This window comes from Ambystoma mexicanum, chromosome 11 (genome assembly GCF_040938575.1).
Source record: "Ambystoma mexicanum isolate Mex_15411 chromosome 11, UKY_AmexF1_1, whole genome shotgun sequence".
In the NCBI taxonomy this organism is placed as follows: domain Eukaryota; kingdom Metazoa; phylum Chordata; class Amphibia; order Caudata; family Ambystomatidae; genus Ambystoma; species Ambystoma mexicanum.
In genome coordinates, this window is record NC_090934.1 from 83,903,081 (window position 1) to 83,922,237 (window position 19,157).

General features: G+C 47.4%; 1 protein-coding gene across 15 annotated transcripts in view; it reads left to right on the forward strand.

Annotated features, from left to right (window-relative positions):
* The window catches only part of ZMYM4 (zinc finger MYM-type containing 4), a 1,943,772-nt gene that overhangs the window by 776,253 nt on the left and 1,148,362 nt on the right, over nucleotides 1-19,157 (forward strand). For all 15 annotated transcript variants that reach the window (XM_069622579.1, XM_069622582.1, XM_069622583.1 and 12 more), the window contains one exon: nucleotides 10,778-10,950. In XM_069622579.1, coding sequence (XP_069478680.1) covers nucleotides 10,778-10,950 — 173 coding nt within the window. The remainder of the gene's footprint in view (nucleotides 1-10,777; nucleotides 10,951-19,157) is intronic.

Here is a 19,157-nt window from a genome sequence, read left to right on the forward strand (position 1 = left end):
ATGAGAATGTATGATTAGTGATCTGGGAACATAGTTATGTATGACTTATGAAAAGCAACCCTATATTCTCTAGCATTGGATCTTTCATATATTCACATGCTGTTTGGATATCGCCCTGTCTGGCTAGGAATCCTTAGTAAAGCAGTTGATTGAAATGTTTTTTTTTTTTTTTTTTAACTTTGTACTTTTCATCCTGCCTTGATTTAAAATAAACAGACATTATAAGCAGTGGTTATTTAGGCATGTTGATCCCCAGTCCTTTATCCCCCCTCCCCCCTGCGTTTCCTCCCTCCCCATGGTCCACCTGTCCCTTAGGCCTTGTTGGCGGGCTTTTCCCTCCCAGGCTGTTCAGATTGGGCCTCAGCGTCTATGTATCTTCCTCCGGGATCTCCTGATTTTTGAAGATCCAGCGGGCCCCGGTAGGTTTATAGGTCAGGGCGGGGAAGCGCTGGTCGGATTCCAGCACTGGGGCCCAGATATTCTGGAAACGATGAAGAGTTCCCACTTGCGCTGCCGTCACCTTCTCCGCTACCAAAATGTCCCAAAGTTTGGTCCACCATTGGGCTATGTGAGGGCCTTCCAGGGTTTTCCAAGCTCGGGCCACCACCGTTTTCCCTGCTAGTAGGCAGTGGGTTAGTAGTTTCGCTCTGGGTCCGGAGCACGGGTAGGTCCCGGGAATTGGGGCTCCCAGCAAAACCGGTTCTGGTTCCAGGGGAATCGTTGTTTCGGTAATTTGTGTGATGGACCCTAGGCAAGCTTTCCAGAATGGTTGGATCTTCGGGCAAGCCCACCACATGTGGAAGAAGGAGCCTGGGTGGCCGCATCCTCTCCAGCAAGAATGATCCACCTGGGGGTTCATATGGTGAAGTCTGAGGGGCGGATGTACCACCGCAGCGTGATCTTGTACGCACATTCCCTATTGGTGATGCAGGTGGACGAGGTGTGTGTTCTGGTCCATATGTCAACCCAGGTTTGATCCTCTATCGGGTGACCCAGGTCCGGCTCCCATTGGGCCATGCAGCGGGTTCTTGTGGTCAGGAAGTCGCTTGGGAAGCACCTGTATAGGGTGGATATTCTGCCGCGGGTTGGAAGGTCTCCCACAGTCAGTTCTAGGGCAGTAGGAGGGCGTGTCGCTGAGTTGATTTAAATTTTAAAACAGCTGTCACTTTAGTGCTCTACTAGTCATTTTGGATCATATTCGCCCCAGCCAATTGACCAGGCTCCCTTAGCTGCATCTCAGGAGGCCATCTTCAGATTTTTTACTGCTCATTCCTGTGGGAAGGCATGTTCCTGTACATGTTCCCTCCAATCACTCTTGTGCCTAGAGTAATCCATGTGTTCAGATGGCATCAGTGCAAACTGATATTGGTGGCTCCATCTTGGCCGAGGCAATATTGGTTCTTGGAGTTGCTTATCTTGTCAGCGGAACCTTCCACCTGGCTTCCTCTGCTTGTCAATCTTCTGTCCAGAGACCAAGATTCTGCACCATGGCCCGGCCTCCCTCATTCTGACGGCCTGGGTGCTGCTTTAGAGTTTGGGGCTATACTGTTGCCTCAAGACTGTTGTGACATTCTTGCACAAGCCAGGGTTTCCTCCACAGGTTCCTGCTATTGGAGCAAGTGGAGGTGTTTCTCCACTTGGTCTTCTGGGTGGGCCCTCAACCCAGTCCGTGTGCAGGATACAGATGTTCTGCCTTACCTGTTGTCTTTGGTGCGAGCCAGTTTGGCTCGCTGCTCCATCAAGAGTCACTTTGCTGCCATTTCCAGGTTCACGCATTCTCCTGGGACACCTTCCCTGTGGTCTAAAAGGCTGATCAACAAATTCCTTTTAGATCGTTTCCGCAAATTGTTTCCTATCCGAGCATCTGCTCCAGCATGGGGTTAGAACATGGTCCTCCAAGCACATGGGGCCTTCTTTTGAGCCTTTACACAAGGCTTGTCTGGCTTTTTTCTCCTGAAAGACTGCTCTGTTGGTTGCCATCTGTAAGTCTTCCTAACTGTTTGATTTTTGGTTTGGCGGGCATGGGCAATGTTCTTTCCGAAGCCTCATTGCTTGTTGGATGTCATCCTGCATTTCCTTTTGGCATCAACCGGCTAACGGGTCTCTTGAAGGCAGTCCCAGAGCCCATTCCACCAGGGCTGTGGTGGTTATGACTGCTTTCTTATGCAGTGTTCCCCTGCTGGATATTTGCAGGGCTGCCACGTGAAGACCTGTACATTCCTTCAAAGGATTTTCAACAGGGATTGCGCTGAGGATTCCAGTGTTGGCCAAGCAGTGCTATGCAGCCGGTTTGAGTGAGGTGAGTGTTTTTCTGATGTGGGTTTTTGTCAGGTGAGCTTTACCTGTGCCCATTATTGTATTGTGTATACTGCTTTGTGATCTATTCCAACATGTGAATCTGTAAAAACTCCAAAGCTGGAAAAGAAATAATTTACTTACCTGTAACTCCTGTTCTTCAGCATTGGTATCTGTCATAGAATCACATCCGAACATCCTGCCTACCCCTCTTAGGCTCTTCTTGCCTCATATTGCAATGCTCACGTGCGCTTGCCAAAATCTGACGATGGCCTCCAGGGATGAAGCAAAGGAAGACCTGTCAATTGGCTGTGGCCTATATGACCCAAAACTACTGTAATAGAGCACTAAAGTGACAGTAGTTTTAAAATGTAAACAGACTGCTTTACTATACTGAGGATTCTCAGCCCGACCATGGGGAATAATGAAACAGCTTGCGACTCTATGAAAGATTCCAATGCTGGAGAACAGCAGTTACAGGTTAAGTAACATATTCCTTCTTGAAAGGAGGAATATCTTAAAATGGCCTGCTCCTTGCGAGTTCCAATCATAAATCTTGATCCCCTCGCCCCCTTTAATTTTTCTTGGAATTTCCGATGGTGACCCTGTCGCTACAATTTATCATAGGCACTGCATCTCATTCACTATTAAAATCCCTAAATGATTGTGGCACATTACTGGATAGTAATTTATTAAAAATCTACATACATAGAATTCTTTGGAGTACTCTGTATACTTTCAAAAACATTGTTTTTATGTGAATTACATTTTCGAGTGCCAAGATTGCAGACCCCCCTCATGTCTGTTAAGGGCTATAAGGACAGACACAGGTAAATTAAGGAGCTGCTTCCAAATTCGCCCTTTCAGACAGGTTAATAATATTTCGTCCAATTGACAAGATACTTAAGTTGCATACAGAAGTGACAATGACTTTGGCTTTATAAAATGTAACTAAGAGTCAAAGTAAATGCACGATATTTATTTTTGGTCTTTTTCATCTGTGCTTTTAGTATAACTTTTCTCGATAGCAAACGTATATAGAAATAACTGCTAGACGGCCTGGCATACAGGGCAATAACCTGTTGGATTAGCTGATTTACAACCCTTATGCTCTCCACATTGATAGTCCAGCTAACGTGGAAAACATTCTTTCCTGAACATAACAGCAGCAGATTTAACAGAACTGCCAGGTTATTGCAACTTTGTACTGGGCTAACTTTTACCAGGATCTGATGGAGTCCTATAGGTGTCCTATGAAGAAGCATGATGTAGTCTGTGTAAGCAAGGAACTTAAATACATGCTTTCCAATTTGGGAGGGAATGAGCAAACGTATTCCAATGCCTCTTTAATGTACAACAAATAGAGATTCAAGAGGCCAGGGGCCAACACTCATCCCTGGTTTAGGCACAGATGGGGTAGGGGTTTCTTTAGAAAGTACACCCTCCAAACACAGTTGAAATTGGATGCAGGAATCGGCATGAAATTCAATTATCTGCATCTGTCCACCAGGGACTCCCAGGAAAATAACTTGTTCAAAATAAGTTGCCTATTGACACGTCTAAGGCAGAGCAAAGATCCACACGCGCCACATAGAGATTATCCCTATGGTCAGACCAAGCCTGTTTTGCAATAGATCAATAATAAAGCAGTTTGTAATTGTGTCCATTCTTTTCCTAAATCCAATTTGAATCTTGGTTGGCCTAGTTGATTGCAGGGCCCACTGCTAAATTTCCACATGCAAAGATCTTGCTGGTTGAAATCTCTTTGAACCTTTTGGAATATTTAATATTGCTCTAGCAGTAGCCAAATAAAAGAACAAGAGAGGTAGAACAACTCTGAACCTAAGAGAAACAAAGAAACAGAGTGGGTTGGGTGGGATAGACGGAACAACGGAGAGCAGAAGGAAGAGCTGGAACAGGAATACAAGACCAAACATCTATGGAAGGTATAGCAACAAATATAGGGTAAGGAAACTGTTGTAAATAACAGGTGAGAGAGATACAGAAAATAAAGCAGAGCAAAATAAAAATGAACGCAGGACAATAAGTAAACGGATCAACAGCAGGTGTGTTACGACAACTGATTTTTCTATACTCTGGAATGCTGGACAGATGTATAGAAGGGCAACCTATATTGTGACAGGTTCAACTCTGGGGAGCTGTAGCCAAACCAGTTTGAGATAGCAGTGGCGAGGGTCTAGGCTAAGTCTCAAGAGTTGGTGAGCTTGTACAGGGTCCACAATGAGCACACATAATGGGAATCACAAATTACACTTAGACAGTATGTGTACAATTATTTATGGCCAAATATCACTGAAAAATGACTATTAACAGGTAGAAGTATCACACAACACTAATAATAGATTACATGTATACAGTCACTGGTTGAGGGCATAATACAAATCAAACCCCTGTAAAAGAAAGTACAGATAAGATTATGCACCACAAGTCCACTGAAAATTAACCCTAGCGTCAAACGTCTTTCCATAAATTGTCTGGGACCTTGTGCCCAAATGTTCAGTAAAGTTCCAACATAGTTTGTGAAGCGGGCAAAAATTAAGGTGAGTTCTCTGGGGTCCAGTGAACAGTTCCAAGTGTTAGAGGACAGTTTATTCTGACTAACAAAAGTGTCCCCAACGTTCGGAAGGCTTGTGCCAAGCTATGGTAAAACCAAAGTATAGTAAAAGTTTTATAAAAGTTAGGAACACCTTTAAAGGGAGTTTAGGGGCAGGTAAGAACCTCTGTAACTTGCCACCATACTCCAATTCTTTGCAGGACTTGGCAGGTCAATGGAAGGTCTGAGGTTGCTTTTCCCGCTGTTGGCCTCGGTCCTTAATTTGCAGGGGTTGCAGGTTTGGGCTGATCTCTGGTCGGTGTCTTTCACTGGTGCAAGGACTCTCGGATAAAGAATGCAGCAAAACTCGATGCAGGAACCCTCTCAGGACTGGATTGTACTCGGCTAAGCAGTTTCTGACGGTGGTCGCCGCAGCACAGCGACTCAAAGGGCCTCATGTGTCGCGGTCAGACTTTATCTCCTATCTCGAGTCCACTTGACACTGGGACTCTGAACATTCCAGAGTCAAGTCGTGTATGAACATTCCAGAGTCAAGTCGTGTAGGACAACCTGAGGATCCCCACAGTTACATGCCTTAAATCGGAACAGGGGCGTCGGCAACACGGTAGGCTGTACTCTGAGCTGGTCAGCCACAGGACAATCCCAGGACACTTCCAACGGCTCTTCTTCGCAGGGTACCGAGTAGACGTCAGGATGTATGTTCCCTCCGCTCCAAGGGGCGCAGCTCCCTCGCAGGACTGCTGAAGATCTACAGCAAAGCAGGTTGGGGTATAGGAGCACACCTATATGCGTTTGTTATACTTAAGTCAGAATTATCATACCAGGCTAGCTGGTTTTTAGATATTTGAGGTGCAAGGGAGGAAATAAGGCCTTGGCATAAAGGCCCCGTTATACACATAGAACAGAAAAAAGATCCAACAATAGGGATTCTCCCGTCCCTCGCACACTATTGACAATCCACCGAATATGGTGTTAAACAGTAGTTAATAGACATCAATCAATGTAAGTTTGATCATTTCAAACCCTATGACGCCTAAACATCTGATGGCATGCTGTCATTCCAGTCAAAGTTCACACAACACATACCTAAAATCTCCTGTCTCTAATGTTTCTCTAGATAAAAGCCTTAAACTATTTATTTCTAGAAATCCTAGAAATTCTTTGGACTCCAACTCTCCTAAAGCCTCAAGTACTGAGACGAGTAAGAGGGAGTTAATGCAGATAGAAAGAAATACAAAGTTGAAAATGCAGACTGGTTTGTTTTGGGAAGCACGAGTGCATGGGACATTTAAAAATGGTGTCTGCACTCATGAAGGGAGCAGAGCTGAAGAAGGCAAGCACTTCCAGACAGCCCCTCGCCACTACATGCGTTGCATACTAGTGTTGCGCGAGGCCTGGAGAAACGCAGAGGGCACCCTAGTAGGACCGTCTGCATACCAGCAGCAGCAACAGAGATAACTGGAGACTTGTTCGTTCTGATAAGCAGCAGTCTTGCCTGCGGATGAGCACAGAGCTGCTGGGAGAGCTGGAGGAAGGGAAGCCGTCCCAAAGAGAGAGCTTCATTTCAACATGGTGGTACGGGTCGGAAATGCTGCAAGATAACAGGGAGTTAGCCCAGAGCCATTGGGGAACCCGGGGGCTTCCGACGGGCATGTGGGCAAATCATATTTAAATACTGACCAAGTAAAGAACAAAGACTGAACTTGAACAAGTAGTCCTGTATGAGATGTCAATTTGGCGAAAGTTGGAACAAGTAGTACCTCAAGCCAATAGCACAGTGAAGTAATAAAACTGTGAAATACTAAAGGACAGTGAAACTGGAGAAAAAGCCCTGGTGAAAGTAGCACATCAGCCAGTTAACATTTGGGGGAAGATACCTGGCAGAGAAGTATACCGGGCATCTGCAAGACCCAGAAAGGAGTTCCTGGCAGGGTAGTATACCATGCAATCCACTCAAAGTATATGGGAGTATAAGACATTGTGGGAAGATACCTGGCAGCAGAGTATTCCAAGGGATCTGAAGAACCTACTAAATGATTCCTGGCAGGGTAGTATACCAGGAGGTCTACTAAAGAAACTGTTTGCAAGAGACATGTTTTCCATCCTACCTAAATATCCAGGGGAAGGGAACGACCCTCTTGATCCAAGGGATTCTTTCTTGAAATAGACTGTTTCTGTTGGATGGATCTATTTGCTTTGATTGTGAATGTTTTTTGTCAACCACAAGTCAGCGACGTTTCCTTGCACCCTTAGTTAGTTTCGAGAGTTGAGGGTCAGATTAGTATGTTTTGGACACAATGACCGTTTATATATTTTGACTAGACATTCTGCTCTTTAGTTCTAGCTTCCTAGGTAGCGAAACTCTCATTTTAATGAAGATGTCTGAAAATGAAAATATTACAACTTTGTGTCCGCCTCTCATTTCTGACCTCTCGCAGGACCCAGATAAGCAGCCTCACCTAATGAAAAAGTACTTGAGCAGGATTGAGGAGACCAAAGAATAAGAGTAAGAGGATGGGAAAGGGTGCACCCATACTTAATTTGATCACTCTGACGCAGCATATCAAGCTATGGGTTGTGGTCGGAGCCAAAGGGTCGTGACCAGATATCCTGGTTTACCTTAATTTCTTTGATTCAGGGGAGGAGGCCCCCGAAGGCATCTGTGCCCGGATCCCCAAAAGATGCCCCGAGGATGCACGGAAAGGAGGGGCAGAGTGACAAAGCAGCAGACCATAACAGGTGGCATAGCAAGACTTAGTGGGAGATAGCGCAACAAAAATGAGACCGTAGCAATGTCATGAATAGGGAGTGAAGCCATGAAACAGAAGTAGTGGCAGAAAACAGTAGGAGTGAGTTGCAGGGAAGTAATTCTGGTAGAGGTAGGTACTTGATTTAAGAATACCCAGTGTAACTAGCTAGTAGCGGGTTCTGGATCTGTAGCAGTTTGAGTTCCTGTGTCCATGTATCCTAAAGATGCAGATGGTAGAATGCACCTGGAAATTATTCTCTGAGAGATTGTTTTCCACTAGCATAATAACCTATGACTCCAGAGAACTTTGATATACAGTGGTTTTATTTTTAATGTTTTTGAAAACCTTTATAACTTTCTACATACATTTGAAGGATGACAAATATGTTTTGGTGCCTTGGGAAGAACATTAATTTGTACTCTCTTGAATTTGGAATTATGTTAAAAAAAAAAAAAGGAATAAAGTACTCCCACCTCAAAATCCTATCTGGAGCACTGGGTTGTACTGCAGCATCTGTTCCGCTAGAGTTGACATTCTTCAGTTGCTATTGCCTCTTCCACCTGCTCAGTCTTGATGAACTGCTTGTAAGCTCATCCAAGCAAGTAAATCTCTCTAAGCGCTGATGCTAGAGAAGAAAGTTAAAGGCTAGCTCAAGCTGGTATTTTTCATAGATACTTATGTACCTGCCCGCCAGCCTATTATTCGAGTCAACTTGGATGGACTGTTCTCTAACTGTTAGAAAACAAATACTGACGATATCCCCCTGAGGAGAAGGGGCTTAGAATATTCACCTCATTGGCATAGGTCATATGGAGCCTCTAACTTTAGATTGCAATATCAACCAAGGGTCTCCAGCTTGATGGGGAATTATTCCAATTATGTGTATCTATCAACGATACCTGTGCTAGGGAACTATTTACAGAAGTAACATTTTCTTATCTGAGGGTATCTGGTGTGTCAACTGAAGAACTGCTGGTGTTTAGGCGATTCCTTGTGAAGTTAGTTTAAGGAGATGCTAGATATTGGTCTTTGTTTCTCTGTCTGGTGCTCAAACATGCTGTTTGTCTGTGTAGTTTTGCGTCAACAATCTGAGCCGTTAACATTGTGGCGCCTGCACTTTGTTGGTGAGAAGGCACACATGTCTGCAGGGTTTGCCAGTACCAGCTTCAACTGCCTTTCCGTGTGCATTCTGTTGTGCAAACTATGGTACAATGGTGTTCAATCTATGGGAGCTCCTGTCACCTGCACGCTTAATGCTGATTGAACAACTGAATACTTGAATGATGGAAGAAATGTACAGTTAAATCAGAGCACAAGCACTCGATGCATTTCAAATGATCTATTCCAGATCTTTCTTTAATGTTCAGGTGTCAAACAAATACTTGATGTGTTTCGTGGACATCTTCCCCTTCAGGAGCAATACTGCAGGTACAAACATGAACAGACCACATCTTACATATCACTCTCAATATATACACTTCAATACAAACTACATATAATAGTCACCATTTTACAACCATAGACCGTAGTGGTCATCATGCCACATGTTTACAGACTAGCTTTTACATTATACTGTGAATCTGATTCCAAATGCTTATGGGAGTGTATGAAGGTAGCCATCACCCTTTATTCCTTACATCCTACCAGCCTCCATTGTAGTGATCAGACCTTGAGTGTTCCACCCCTGTGGACTCCATGCCCACCATAATTCATCTCGGTGCATCACCTTCTTAAATTGATTAAGGCGGTCTATCGGTAACACTAGTGCCTTTCCTGACCCGCTTGTCTGCGGGACTATCGAAGGCATCCAACAATAGTCTGGTCAGTTTTTACATTAAGGAAGATCTCCATCTGAACTGTCAAGTGCAAACATCCGTTTTTAGAGACCAAGAGCTCATCATACATGGTGTGAGCATAAGAAATATTCAAAAATGTATAATCATAAATACCTTATAGAGGAATTCCAATCTTATACAGCCAGCACTAGCGTGAAGTGCATCTGCCCAGGAGTCATCAATCCCCTTCACTGTGTAAATAGCTGGGACACGGGTCCTGAAACCAACATACAAATGTCCCTCTTGATGGCCTTTATTCTTAACTACCTACTGCATTCTCAGTGTGATGTGTGATTGTTTACTGCCCATAATACTATCTGTGCCAATTGATTAGACATCATCCCCTCTTACCTAACTGTTCAAAGCCTGTCCGGTAATGCTCTGGAACACCTTTGCCCCCTGTTCCCTTGTATTGTTCAATTCCAATCTTTCTCTCGCTGTGTACATCCCCTATGACTTATAAAGTGTTCTGTAGTTTCCCAAACCTAGGTGTGCACTTATTCACATCATCTGAGCAATAACACTGATTTAAGCGTTTTCTGCTTCAAAAACGTCTGTCTGGAAGATGCGTTAACTGCTGATGTTAAGATGTCATGTATTACACCAGAGCTTCTTAAAGAAGTGTACTTTCAGAATTTTAACCACCATCTCTGCACACAGCCCTGTGCTTAGTTTTTCTCCTTTTTTGTATTGCAAATCCAATAACCAGTATTTACATGTTCATTTTATTTGGGTTATTGCTCCATAATTGTTAATTTGAAGGGGGGGGGGGGTGTATTGTGTGCTAATAAGAAAGCCCAAACAATAGAATTTGCCGGTGATTATTTTTTTGAAGTAGAGGAACATTTTGCATTGCAAGTAACTTCTTAACCACAACCTCTACACTGAGGGCTCTTTGGTTAATTAGCTGATCAGATTCATAATCTGTTTGCCCATGAGGGGAGGGTTTGAGGCTTTTCCCAAAACCCTAGTTAGTGATTTCACCATGCTTCTTTGCTCTCCATTTAGTAGGGGGAGGCTGTTTTGCAGAGATGTGTTCTTAGGACCTTCCACAACCCCCATGTGAGTCCTATGCTCAATTGTTGTGGCTGTGTATTCCAGGAGCAGTGAAAAAATGTTAATGCAGAAAATGTTGTCGTCTGGAAACTGATGATAGCACTTGACATGTGAGAGTGAATGTGTCGAAGTGGGGGGTGAGTAAGGTTTGGAAGAGTCACTGAGGGCCTAGTAGTCTATGCAAGATGCAAGCACGCTGTTATAAGAATTGAGTGCTATGTCCAGTTGCCCCCTTTTTGAAATTGAAACTTCACTTTTTATTCTAGGTTGCAAATTGCTCTATAAACATGACTTGGCCAAGCGTTGGGGTAACCACTGTAAATTGTGCAGTTACTGTCTACAAACCTCTCCGAAACTGGTGCAGAATCATTTTGGCGGCAAAATGGAAGAGTTCTGCAGTGAAGAGTGCATGTCGAAGTATACAGTCTTATTTTATCAGGTAACCTGGTAGTGGGAAATGTATCATGCATAAAGGAGGGTGGTGGAGTGTAAAAAATGATTTACATTTTGCTCAAAACGTCACAATGCATTTCTGTTGTAGTTCAAACTCCATGGGCAACCAGAGTATGGATAATTATCTCCTCCCAAACTAGACATCTTAGCTTCTGGAAAGCAAATGAATCTCTTCTCATTCATGAAATATCTCTTGTCATAAATGCTGAGTAACATTTCCTACATTATAATAGCATGTTTTGCATTTTTAATACATGAAATTGCCTGTACTCCTTAGAAATGATGGAACATGGAAACAGGCTTCTAGATGGACATTTAGCCTAACCTCAACCATCCTGTACTATTTATTAGTTTGAGCTATTAAATAGCTCTGCCTGTAAACTGAAAAAAACTATTGGCATGGCAAGTGAAGGTGGCAAGATGGGATATGAGGAGGGACTCTGGATGTGGGTCTCTCCGCACCAGCTCATAGCATTACTAGTGCCTATGGCCTTAACCACACACTCCTGGCCCAAAACACCACCTGCCCAGAGCTATATCTTGGAGATAGCACTCTGCTTTTGCGGCAGTACTATAATTATTTTTAAGGTGGCTGCTGAAAGGTAATTGATTAAAATGGCAGCTGTAAGCCAGCTCATGGTGTAATAGGAGTAATTTCTACGTCCTGTCCCCTTTCCTCCATACTGTATGGGCCTCCCTCGCTCGCTGGGAACGGGAGACAGAACCTTTTTCACCAGAAAAAAAAGCTTTAAATTTAGAGGCGCCCGGGGGTGCGGCCCTGGGAGCATGCGCTCCCTTGACTCCCGCCCACCAGCGCCACTCCCCAGTCCTTTTTTCTGCGGCGACGGGAACGGAGCACTTTCACCAGGGCTCATAGGTTTGGCTTCAGCCTTCCTTTTGTCTTTTGGTCTTTATCAGGTACTCGGTCCTCTGGCGCCACGCTCCTCCTGGCGGCGTATGTCAACGTCCGTGGGCTTCAGCAGGAGCCCAGCCTGCGAAGGGCTCTTCCCTTTGTCCGACTCCCACACACTGTGCCACCGCTGCCTTGGCCCCAAACACGGCTGGGAGGTTATTGTACCACATGTGTCGCGTTTACTCCGCGCACTCTGAAGTACAGGTTGGCTTGGTGGAGGGAGCACTTCGAAAATTCTCCTCCAGAGGGCTTGAAGAATTTGTTAAAAGACAAGTCAAGGCCCAAGGTAAGGCCGCTTTCTTCTATCGCAGCACGCTAGGGCGTCTCCTTTCCCAGGTCTAGTCCGAGTGGGAGGGACTGTGGTTCTCACACCAGCACGGGTACAAAGGCTCATTCAGCTACCGGCCACCAGGCCGTGGGTTCTCTAGATCCTTCCGGAGATGGTGCTGAGGGGCCGCAAGGTTCTTTTACCAGGTGTCCACCCGAGGGGCTATGCCCTACTACCGGACAAATGTCTGAGCGGATGCCTGTATGTAGCACTACCAGCGACACAGCTGAGGGCACTACGCCTACCAGGCCTCGCCCTGAGGTGCAGGGTAGGCCTCAAGCTCCACCGCCAAGAGTCCTGGAGGAGGCCGGGCCCAGCAAGGTGAGCACCACAACGCAGGCACGTGGCATGCAGCCTGACAAAATGCCCGCTGTGCAAGACAAAACGGCCGCTCGTCCGACACCACCCTCGTTCAGGGAGCAGGTAGGAGAGTGTTTCCAGGTGGGACTTGTCTTCGCTTGGTGCATGGCCTACAGCTTATCCTTCAGCGTTGCAGGGCAGATACACCTCGCAACCAGCAAGGCAGAGTATGCACAGGCCCCAGCAGCTGCACACTACTCCATCAATACCACCTACCACCGCACCAGCATGCAAGTTCCTCATGCTGATGTGGTCCCCTCAGATGAGTGCCATCCTTCGGGATGTGATCAGGGACATGCTGCCATCGGTCCTGCCTCATGCACCTATAGTCATTCTCCTATGGCTCCAGCGCCTCAGGGCCCTGCGCAGCCCCAGCTTCCCACGCCAGGGCCCAACACGCTTTCTTCAGCCAAGGCCTTCCATGAACGACTCATAGGTTTGGCTGAATACCTGGGGCTTCCAAAACCTGAGGTGGAACAACCGGAGGCGATGGTCCTGGCCGAGGTCCTCAATCTACGCCCCACAGCTAAAACGGAGATCCCAATGCAGAAGGAAGTTGTCACCTTGGCCAAAAAGGGATGGCTTAAACCCCATTCGCCACAGCCTACCAACCGGCACCTCAACGCCAAGTACTGGCAATTGGAGGGGTATCCACGCTTGCTGTCTGCACACCCTCAGCCACACTCTTCAGTGATTGCCGCAGCCTCACTCTACCCGAAGCCACAGTCGCTCTCGGCTACCTTGTCTTCGGCGCTTCTAGGCAAGGAGATCATCTTGGAGGCATATGGAAAGAAGCTGTATTCCAATGTCTCACTGCACCTTCATCAGTCGAATGCAGATGCCATGCTTGCAGCCGTTAATCAGAGGCTTTGGTGGGAAATAGCCAAGTTACTTCTGGAACTTCCAGTGCACAGTAAGGCACGTTTCAAGCTGGGGCTGGTAGAAGCAAAAATGGTGGCTCAGGACATCATAGAATCCACCGTTACTCACATAGACACCTCAGGCGGTGCATCTGCATCACCACGGACATGAGGACTGTCTGGCTTCGGGCTACCAAATTCAACCCGAATGTTCAGGACGTCATTTTGGACAGTCCATTCGAGGGTGGCGACCTTTTTCGTTCCACCACCGATGAGGAAAAACAGTTCCCAGACTACAAAGTTCTTAGCTATCCTTACGATGTCCACGCCCAAGATGTATAGCCAGACGCATCAACGTTCCGACAAGGGGCGGGCCTTGGGCAGGTTCCGGGGCTTCCAGGAATGGAGGTCAAGACAGCCGGACCGGTCTCCAAGCCAGCACCGACGTAAACAGCACAAGGTGTGGAGCAAGGGCTTCTTTCAGTCCCCTTCTTGCGCTCCAGCCTCAGAGGGAAAGAAGGCATGACGCGCCCCTCCGGGTTCATGTGTCTCCGTTGGGGGGCAGGCTTGCCCTTCACACACATTATTGGTGCACAAGGTATAAGTAGCCCCGCCCCCGCGGCTCCCTCAGATTTCAACCGTCTTCCAAGTAGTGGGATTACCTCGAGTATCTGCTATTTTTGCTAGGTTGTGCGTTTCTTTTTCTTCGACTTCCTTCGAAAATGTCTGGAAAGGCGTTGTTTCATCCGTGTGCTACCTGCGGTCTTAAAGTGTATGAAGGTGATGGGCATAGGAACTGTATTTACTGTCTTCACCCTCATCATTCAGCCGACACGTGTGAGATCTGTCAAGGCTTCTCTCAGAAGACCCTGAAGGACCGAAACAGACGCCTGGTGACTTGGCTCAATGACTGGGCGGGTGCGTACCCTGCATCGGAGGTAGGCTCTACGGCCTCGAGATCTAAATCTCCGGTACCACCTTGTCGCTCTGCGTCGGCAGGGCCCCTGATGAAGAAACCACGTTCATCGGAAAAACACCCCTCTGATAAACATCCTGCGAGGGACTCTTCGTCAAAGAAAACGTCCTCTTCTTCCTCCTCATCAAAAAAGGAAAAGAAATTGAAATCCTCCTCGGGAGACCGCCATGGCTCTATCTCGAGTCCAGTGTCGTCGACCCACAAGCCGAGTTCGAAACCGACGAGTGCGCCACAAGGCTCTGCGCCAAAAACTTCGTTGTCGTCGACTGACAGATCGTCAACGTCTTCTTTGCCATCTGTGCCTGCTCTTCCTGCGATCACTTCGGCGGGTCCAACAGTGGTTCTGGAGATGTCGTCGACGGTGGCGCCTTCGGTGGGTTGGCTGCCGGAAGTTTTCGACCCAATCTTGCCTCAGACCTTGTTGCAGCCAGAAGCGGCCCTTTCCATCTCGTCGTCTGAGGATGACCGTGGTCCGATCGTACAGCCGACTGATCTGGGGTTACGTGCAATCAGTTCGGGGGAACTCCCGAGTGGGAGTGCCATCCCATCCGCCTCTTCCTTGCTGAATCCCCTGTCTCTATTGTCCCTGGAGGTGTTGAACACGTTGCAGAAGCTGTTACAGCGTCTGGACACGCAGTTGCCTCACACTGGTGTCCCGACGGTACCGCAGGCTATGCCGGTCGTCGCCGAACCAGGCCCGGCTCCGCGCTCGACGGCCAGAATACCTACTACTTGCACGGTGAAGGATTGTTCTCGCCCACACTCGGAGGAGGGAGAACTGTCGGAGTCAGAGCGTGAAGGGTCCCTTTCAGACTTCTCATTATCCCCCTCAAGGGACCCCACATGGAAAGAACCTCCAAAGAGCCCGGCGCAACCATCTCTGCCGGATGACATTGGGGCCTTCCATGCAATGATGGGAAAAGCGTGTGCGGAATTTGGCCTGGCGCCGGAAGAAGTGAACAAAGATTGCTTTCTCTTCGATCATATGGGCAAGAGAAGAAAATCGATGTTTGCCATCCCAATTTTGGACCATGTCTGGCAAGAGGGGTTGAGGACAATGCGTCCTCCTTTCTCAGAACCGGCGATAAAAGGACGGTTAGAAAAGAAATTCAAGGCTCCGGAGTCGAACCCCCAAATGCATGACATTTCAACTTTCGCTGGATTCGGTGGTGTCCGCTGCTGCGGCCAGAAAAGTGAGGTTGCAACACAAATGCACGACCCCGCCGGACAACGACGCCTGGAGACAAGATGCGTTTGGAAAGAAGGTATTGTCAGTCGGTGCGACTACAGTGAAAGCAGCCAACTCCCTGGCCATAATGGCACGGTATGATAGAGAGATGTGGCATCGTTTGGCTCCTATCTTAGACCATCTGCCAGAGGAACACAGGAAGTCCGCTATGCTACTAGTACGTGAAGGGGAAGAGGCTTCCAATCACTCCATAAATATCGCTGTCGACCTGGCGGAGGCCGGTTTTTATGAAATTAATAACGGCGTAGTGTTAAGGAGGCAAGCCTGGCTTAAGTGCACGACTTTTAGACCAAAGGTGCAATACAAGGTGCTGGACATGCCGTGCGAAGGAGAACTGTTTGGCGAGAAAGTTGATGAAGCCTTGAAGGGCATGAAAGAAGACTCTGACACTGCTCGGTCACTCAGAGCCCTCCAAAGTGGCAGAAATTTTCGTTCCTTTCAGAGGTGCTTCCGGAAACTCCCGGTTTGGATCACCTAGAGAACTCACGGTTTGGATCACCTAGAGACCGAGGTTTCAGTCGACCCTCCTACTCTTCCTCGGCGAAGGATCGACTGGCAAAAACCCAGCAATGACATGTTTCGAGACGTCCTGGGGGGCAGTGTGTGTCGTCGACGAGTGGGAACGCATAACGGACCAATGGGTTTTGGACACGATACGTCTGGGTCACTTCCTACAGTTCAAGGACAAGCCACCACACATTCCGCCAGTGTTCTCGCCGCAATCCCATCTTCAGGTACTGGTGCAGGAAGTGACCCTTATGCTACAGAAAGGGGCTATAGAACTGGTCCCGGTGGCCGAAAGAGGAAAGGGAGTGTACTCCCGTTACTTCGTGGTCAAGAAACCCAATGGACAATGGCGTCCCATTCTAGATCTACGGGCTCTCAACAAACTGCTAAAGAATCTAAAATTCAAAATGCTTACTCTGCAAGAGGTTATCCGATCGATACAACCGGGAGATTTTTTGTCATCACTAGACCTTCAAGACGCGTACTTTCATATCCCGATGCGTCGACGACACAAGATTTCTGCGGTTCGTCGTCGGGCGAACCCACTATCAGTTCAAGGTCCTCTCATTCGGACTAAAATTGTCTCCCAGGACGTTCACGAAATGTTTGGCACCAGTGGCAGCCTGGTTACGGAAGGAAGGTCAACATGTGTACCCATATCTGGACGATTGGTTAGTAAGGGGTTTATCTCCGGAAAGGGCACGGGAAAGTCTGAATGCCACCACGTCCCTCCTACAGCGCTTGGGCTTCGCAATAAACTTCGAAAAGTCCTCCTTATCGCCATCAAGGACCTTGGTCTTTCTGGGGGCGGAGTTCCAGATGCAGTCAGGCTTGGTAAAACCATCCGTCGAAAGAGTTCTGAAACTACGACACAAGGCATCGAAATGGAAAGTCAACACCAGAGTGTCGGTGAGAAGGTACATGTCCCTCCTGGGGACCATGGCGTCCTGTATACCCTTGATCAACAATTGTCGTCTCCTCATGAGGCCCATTTAGGAATTCTTGACGGATCGATGGGCACAGAGTCCAGGTCGTTGGTCGGACAAATTGACCATCAACAACAGCCTTGTGCAGGCACTTCAGTGGTGGAGAATCTCCAAAAATCTAACAAGAGGGGTGCCCTTACTGGAACCTGGGTTCCAGATGACGGTGGTGACAGATGCTTCTCTGACTGGATGGGGAGCTCATCTGGATTACCTTCAGGTTCAAGGTTGGTGGTCATCGGAGGAGTCCAGCCTTCACATCAACGTGCTGGAGTTAAGGGCAGTGCGTTGGGCCCTGAAGTCCTTTCTGCCACGCATAAAAGGATCCGTTGTACGGATAATGGCAGACAACACGACAACAATGTTTTACCTGAGAAAGCAGGGGGGTACTCGCTCCAGGACTCTGTCGACCGAAGCCCAGGAGATCTGGCACTGGGCCCTCCACCACAGGATATATCTATTGGCGTTCCACTTACCAGGAGTAAAAAACGTGCAAGCAGACTCTCAGCAGAGAGATGAATCGACTACACAAATGGGAATTGAACGACCAGCAACTACACCGTGTCTTCGAAAAGTGGCGTCGTCCGGCTCTAGATCTCTTCGCGACGAGAGAAAACAGGAAGTGCTCACAATACGCGAGCAGGTGGCCACAAGACTCACTGGGGGAAGCGTTCTCCTTCCCTTGGACGGACAAGTTTTTGTATGCGTTTCCCCCGTTTCCACTCATACGTCGGACGCTGCAATGGATTCACCGATATCCATGTCGGGTGATCCTGGTGGCCCGTACTGGGCGAGACAAGTGTGGTTCTCCGATCTACTCCATCTTTCAGCAGCGGAGCCCATGAGGTACCAGAGGATCCCAAACCTTCTGTCTCAGGACAAAGGGGCGGTTTGGCACCACGACCCGGACAGCCTCAGTCTGACAGCCTGGCTCCTGATTTCTCCGAGTTTGGTACGTTAGCAATTCCACCGGACTGTTGCATTTTGCAAGCTGCAAAGGCGCCGTCCACGAACGCTTCGTATACGTACAAATGGAAGAGATTCTGTATTTGGTGCGGGGATCAGCCAGGTTTACGTCCACTTCACATCACACCGGAGCAGCTTCTACCATATTTGCTACTCCTGGCTCAAAAAGGTTGGTCTTTTTCATCGATAAAAGTGCATCTGGCGGCCATTTCGAGATTTACTCGGAAGAGACATTCAACTCCATTATTTAGTGACTGGTTGATTAAACATTTCATGAAAGGATTGTTCCGAACTTTTCCTCCTAAGAAGTTGTTTCCTCCGATCTGGAGTCTTAACCTGGTTCTAGCAGCACTAATGAAGGCTCCTTTTGAGCCGATATCGTCGTCCTTGAAATTCCTATCATGGAAACTGGCCTTTCTGGTGGCTATTACTTCGGCTAGACGTCTGTCAGAAATACAACCGTTAGTGATCGAGCCACCTTATTTGAGGTTTTTCAAGAATAAAGTAGTGTTGGCTACTAATCCTCATTTCATTCCTAAAGTCCCTACCATGTTCCATAAGCACTCTTCTATGGTGCTGCCGACGTTTTTTTCCCACACCTTTTGTCTGCTGCGGAGAGGCCTCTCCATATGTTGGACGTGAGAAGGGCTCTAAAATTTTACCTCCATCGCACTCAAAATCTCAGGGACACAAGACAGCTATTTGTGGCCTATGGCCCTTCTGCTAAAGGTAAAGCAATCTCAAAACAAGGACTGTCCCGCTGGGTGTCATCTACCATTTCTTTTTGCCACTCAAAAGCTGCGAAACCGCTGGAAAGACGTCCACGAGCCCATTCGACGAGATATGCTTCGTCGTCGGCATTGTGGTCCGGGATTCCGCTGGGAGATATGTCAGGCGGCTTCCTGGTCGGTACCACATACGTTTACCCGGCATTATTGCCTCGAACAACCTGCTGAGGATACACAGATTGGTCGTGCAGTCCTACGGCACCTGTTTCAATAAGGTAGGCCCCAGTAAAGGGGTTATATCCTTCGGCTAATTTACTTTAAAG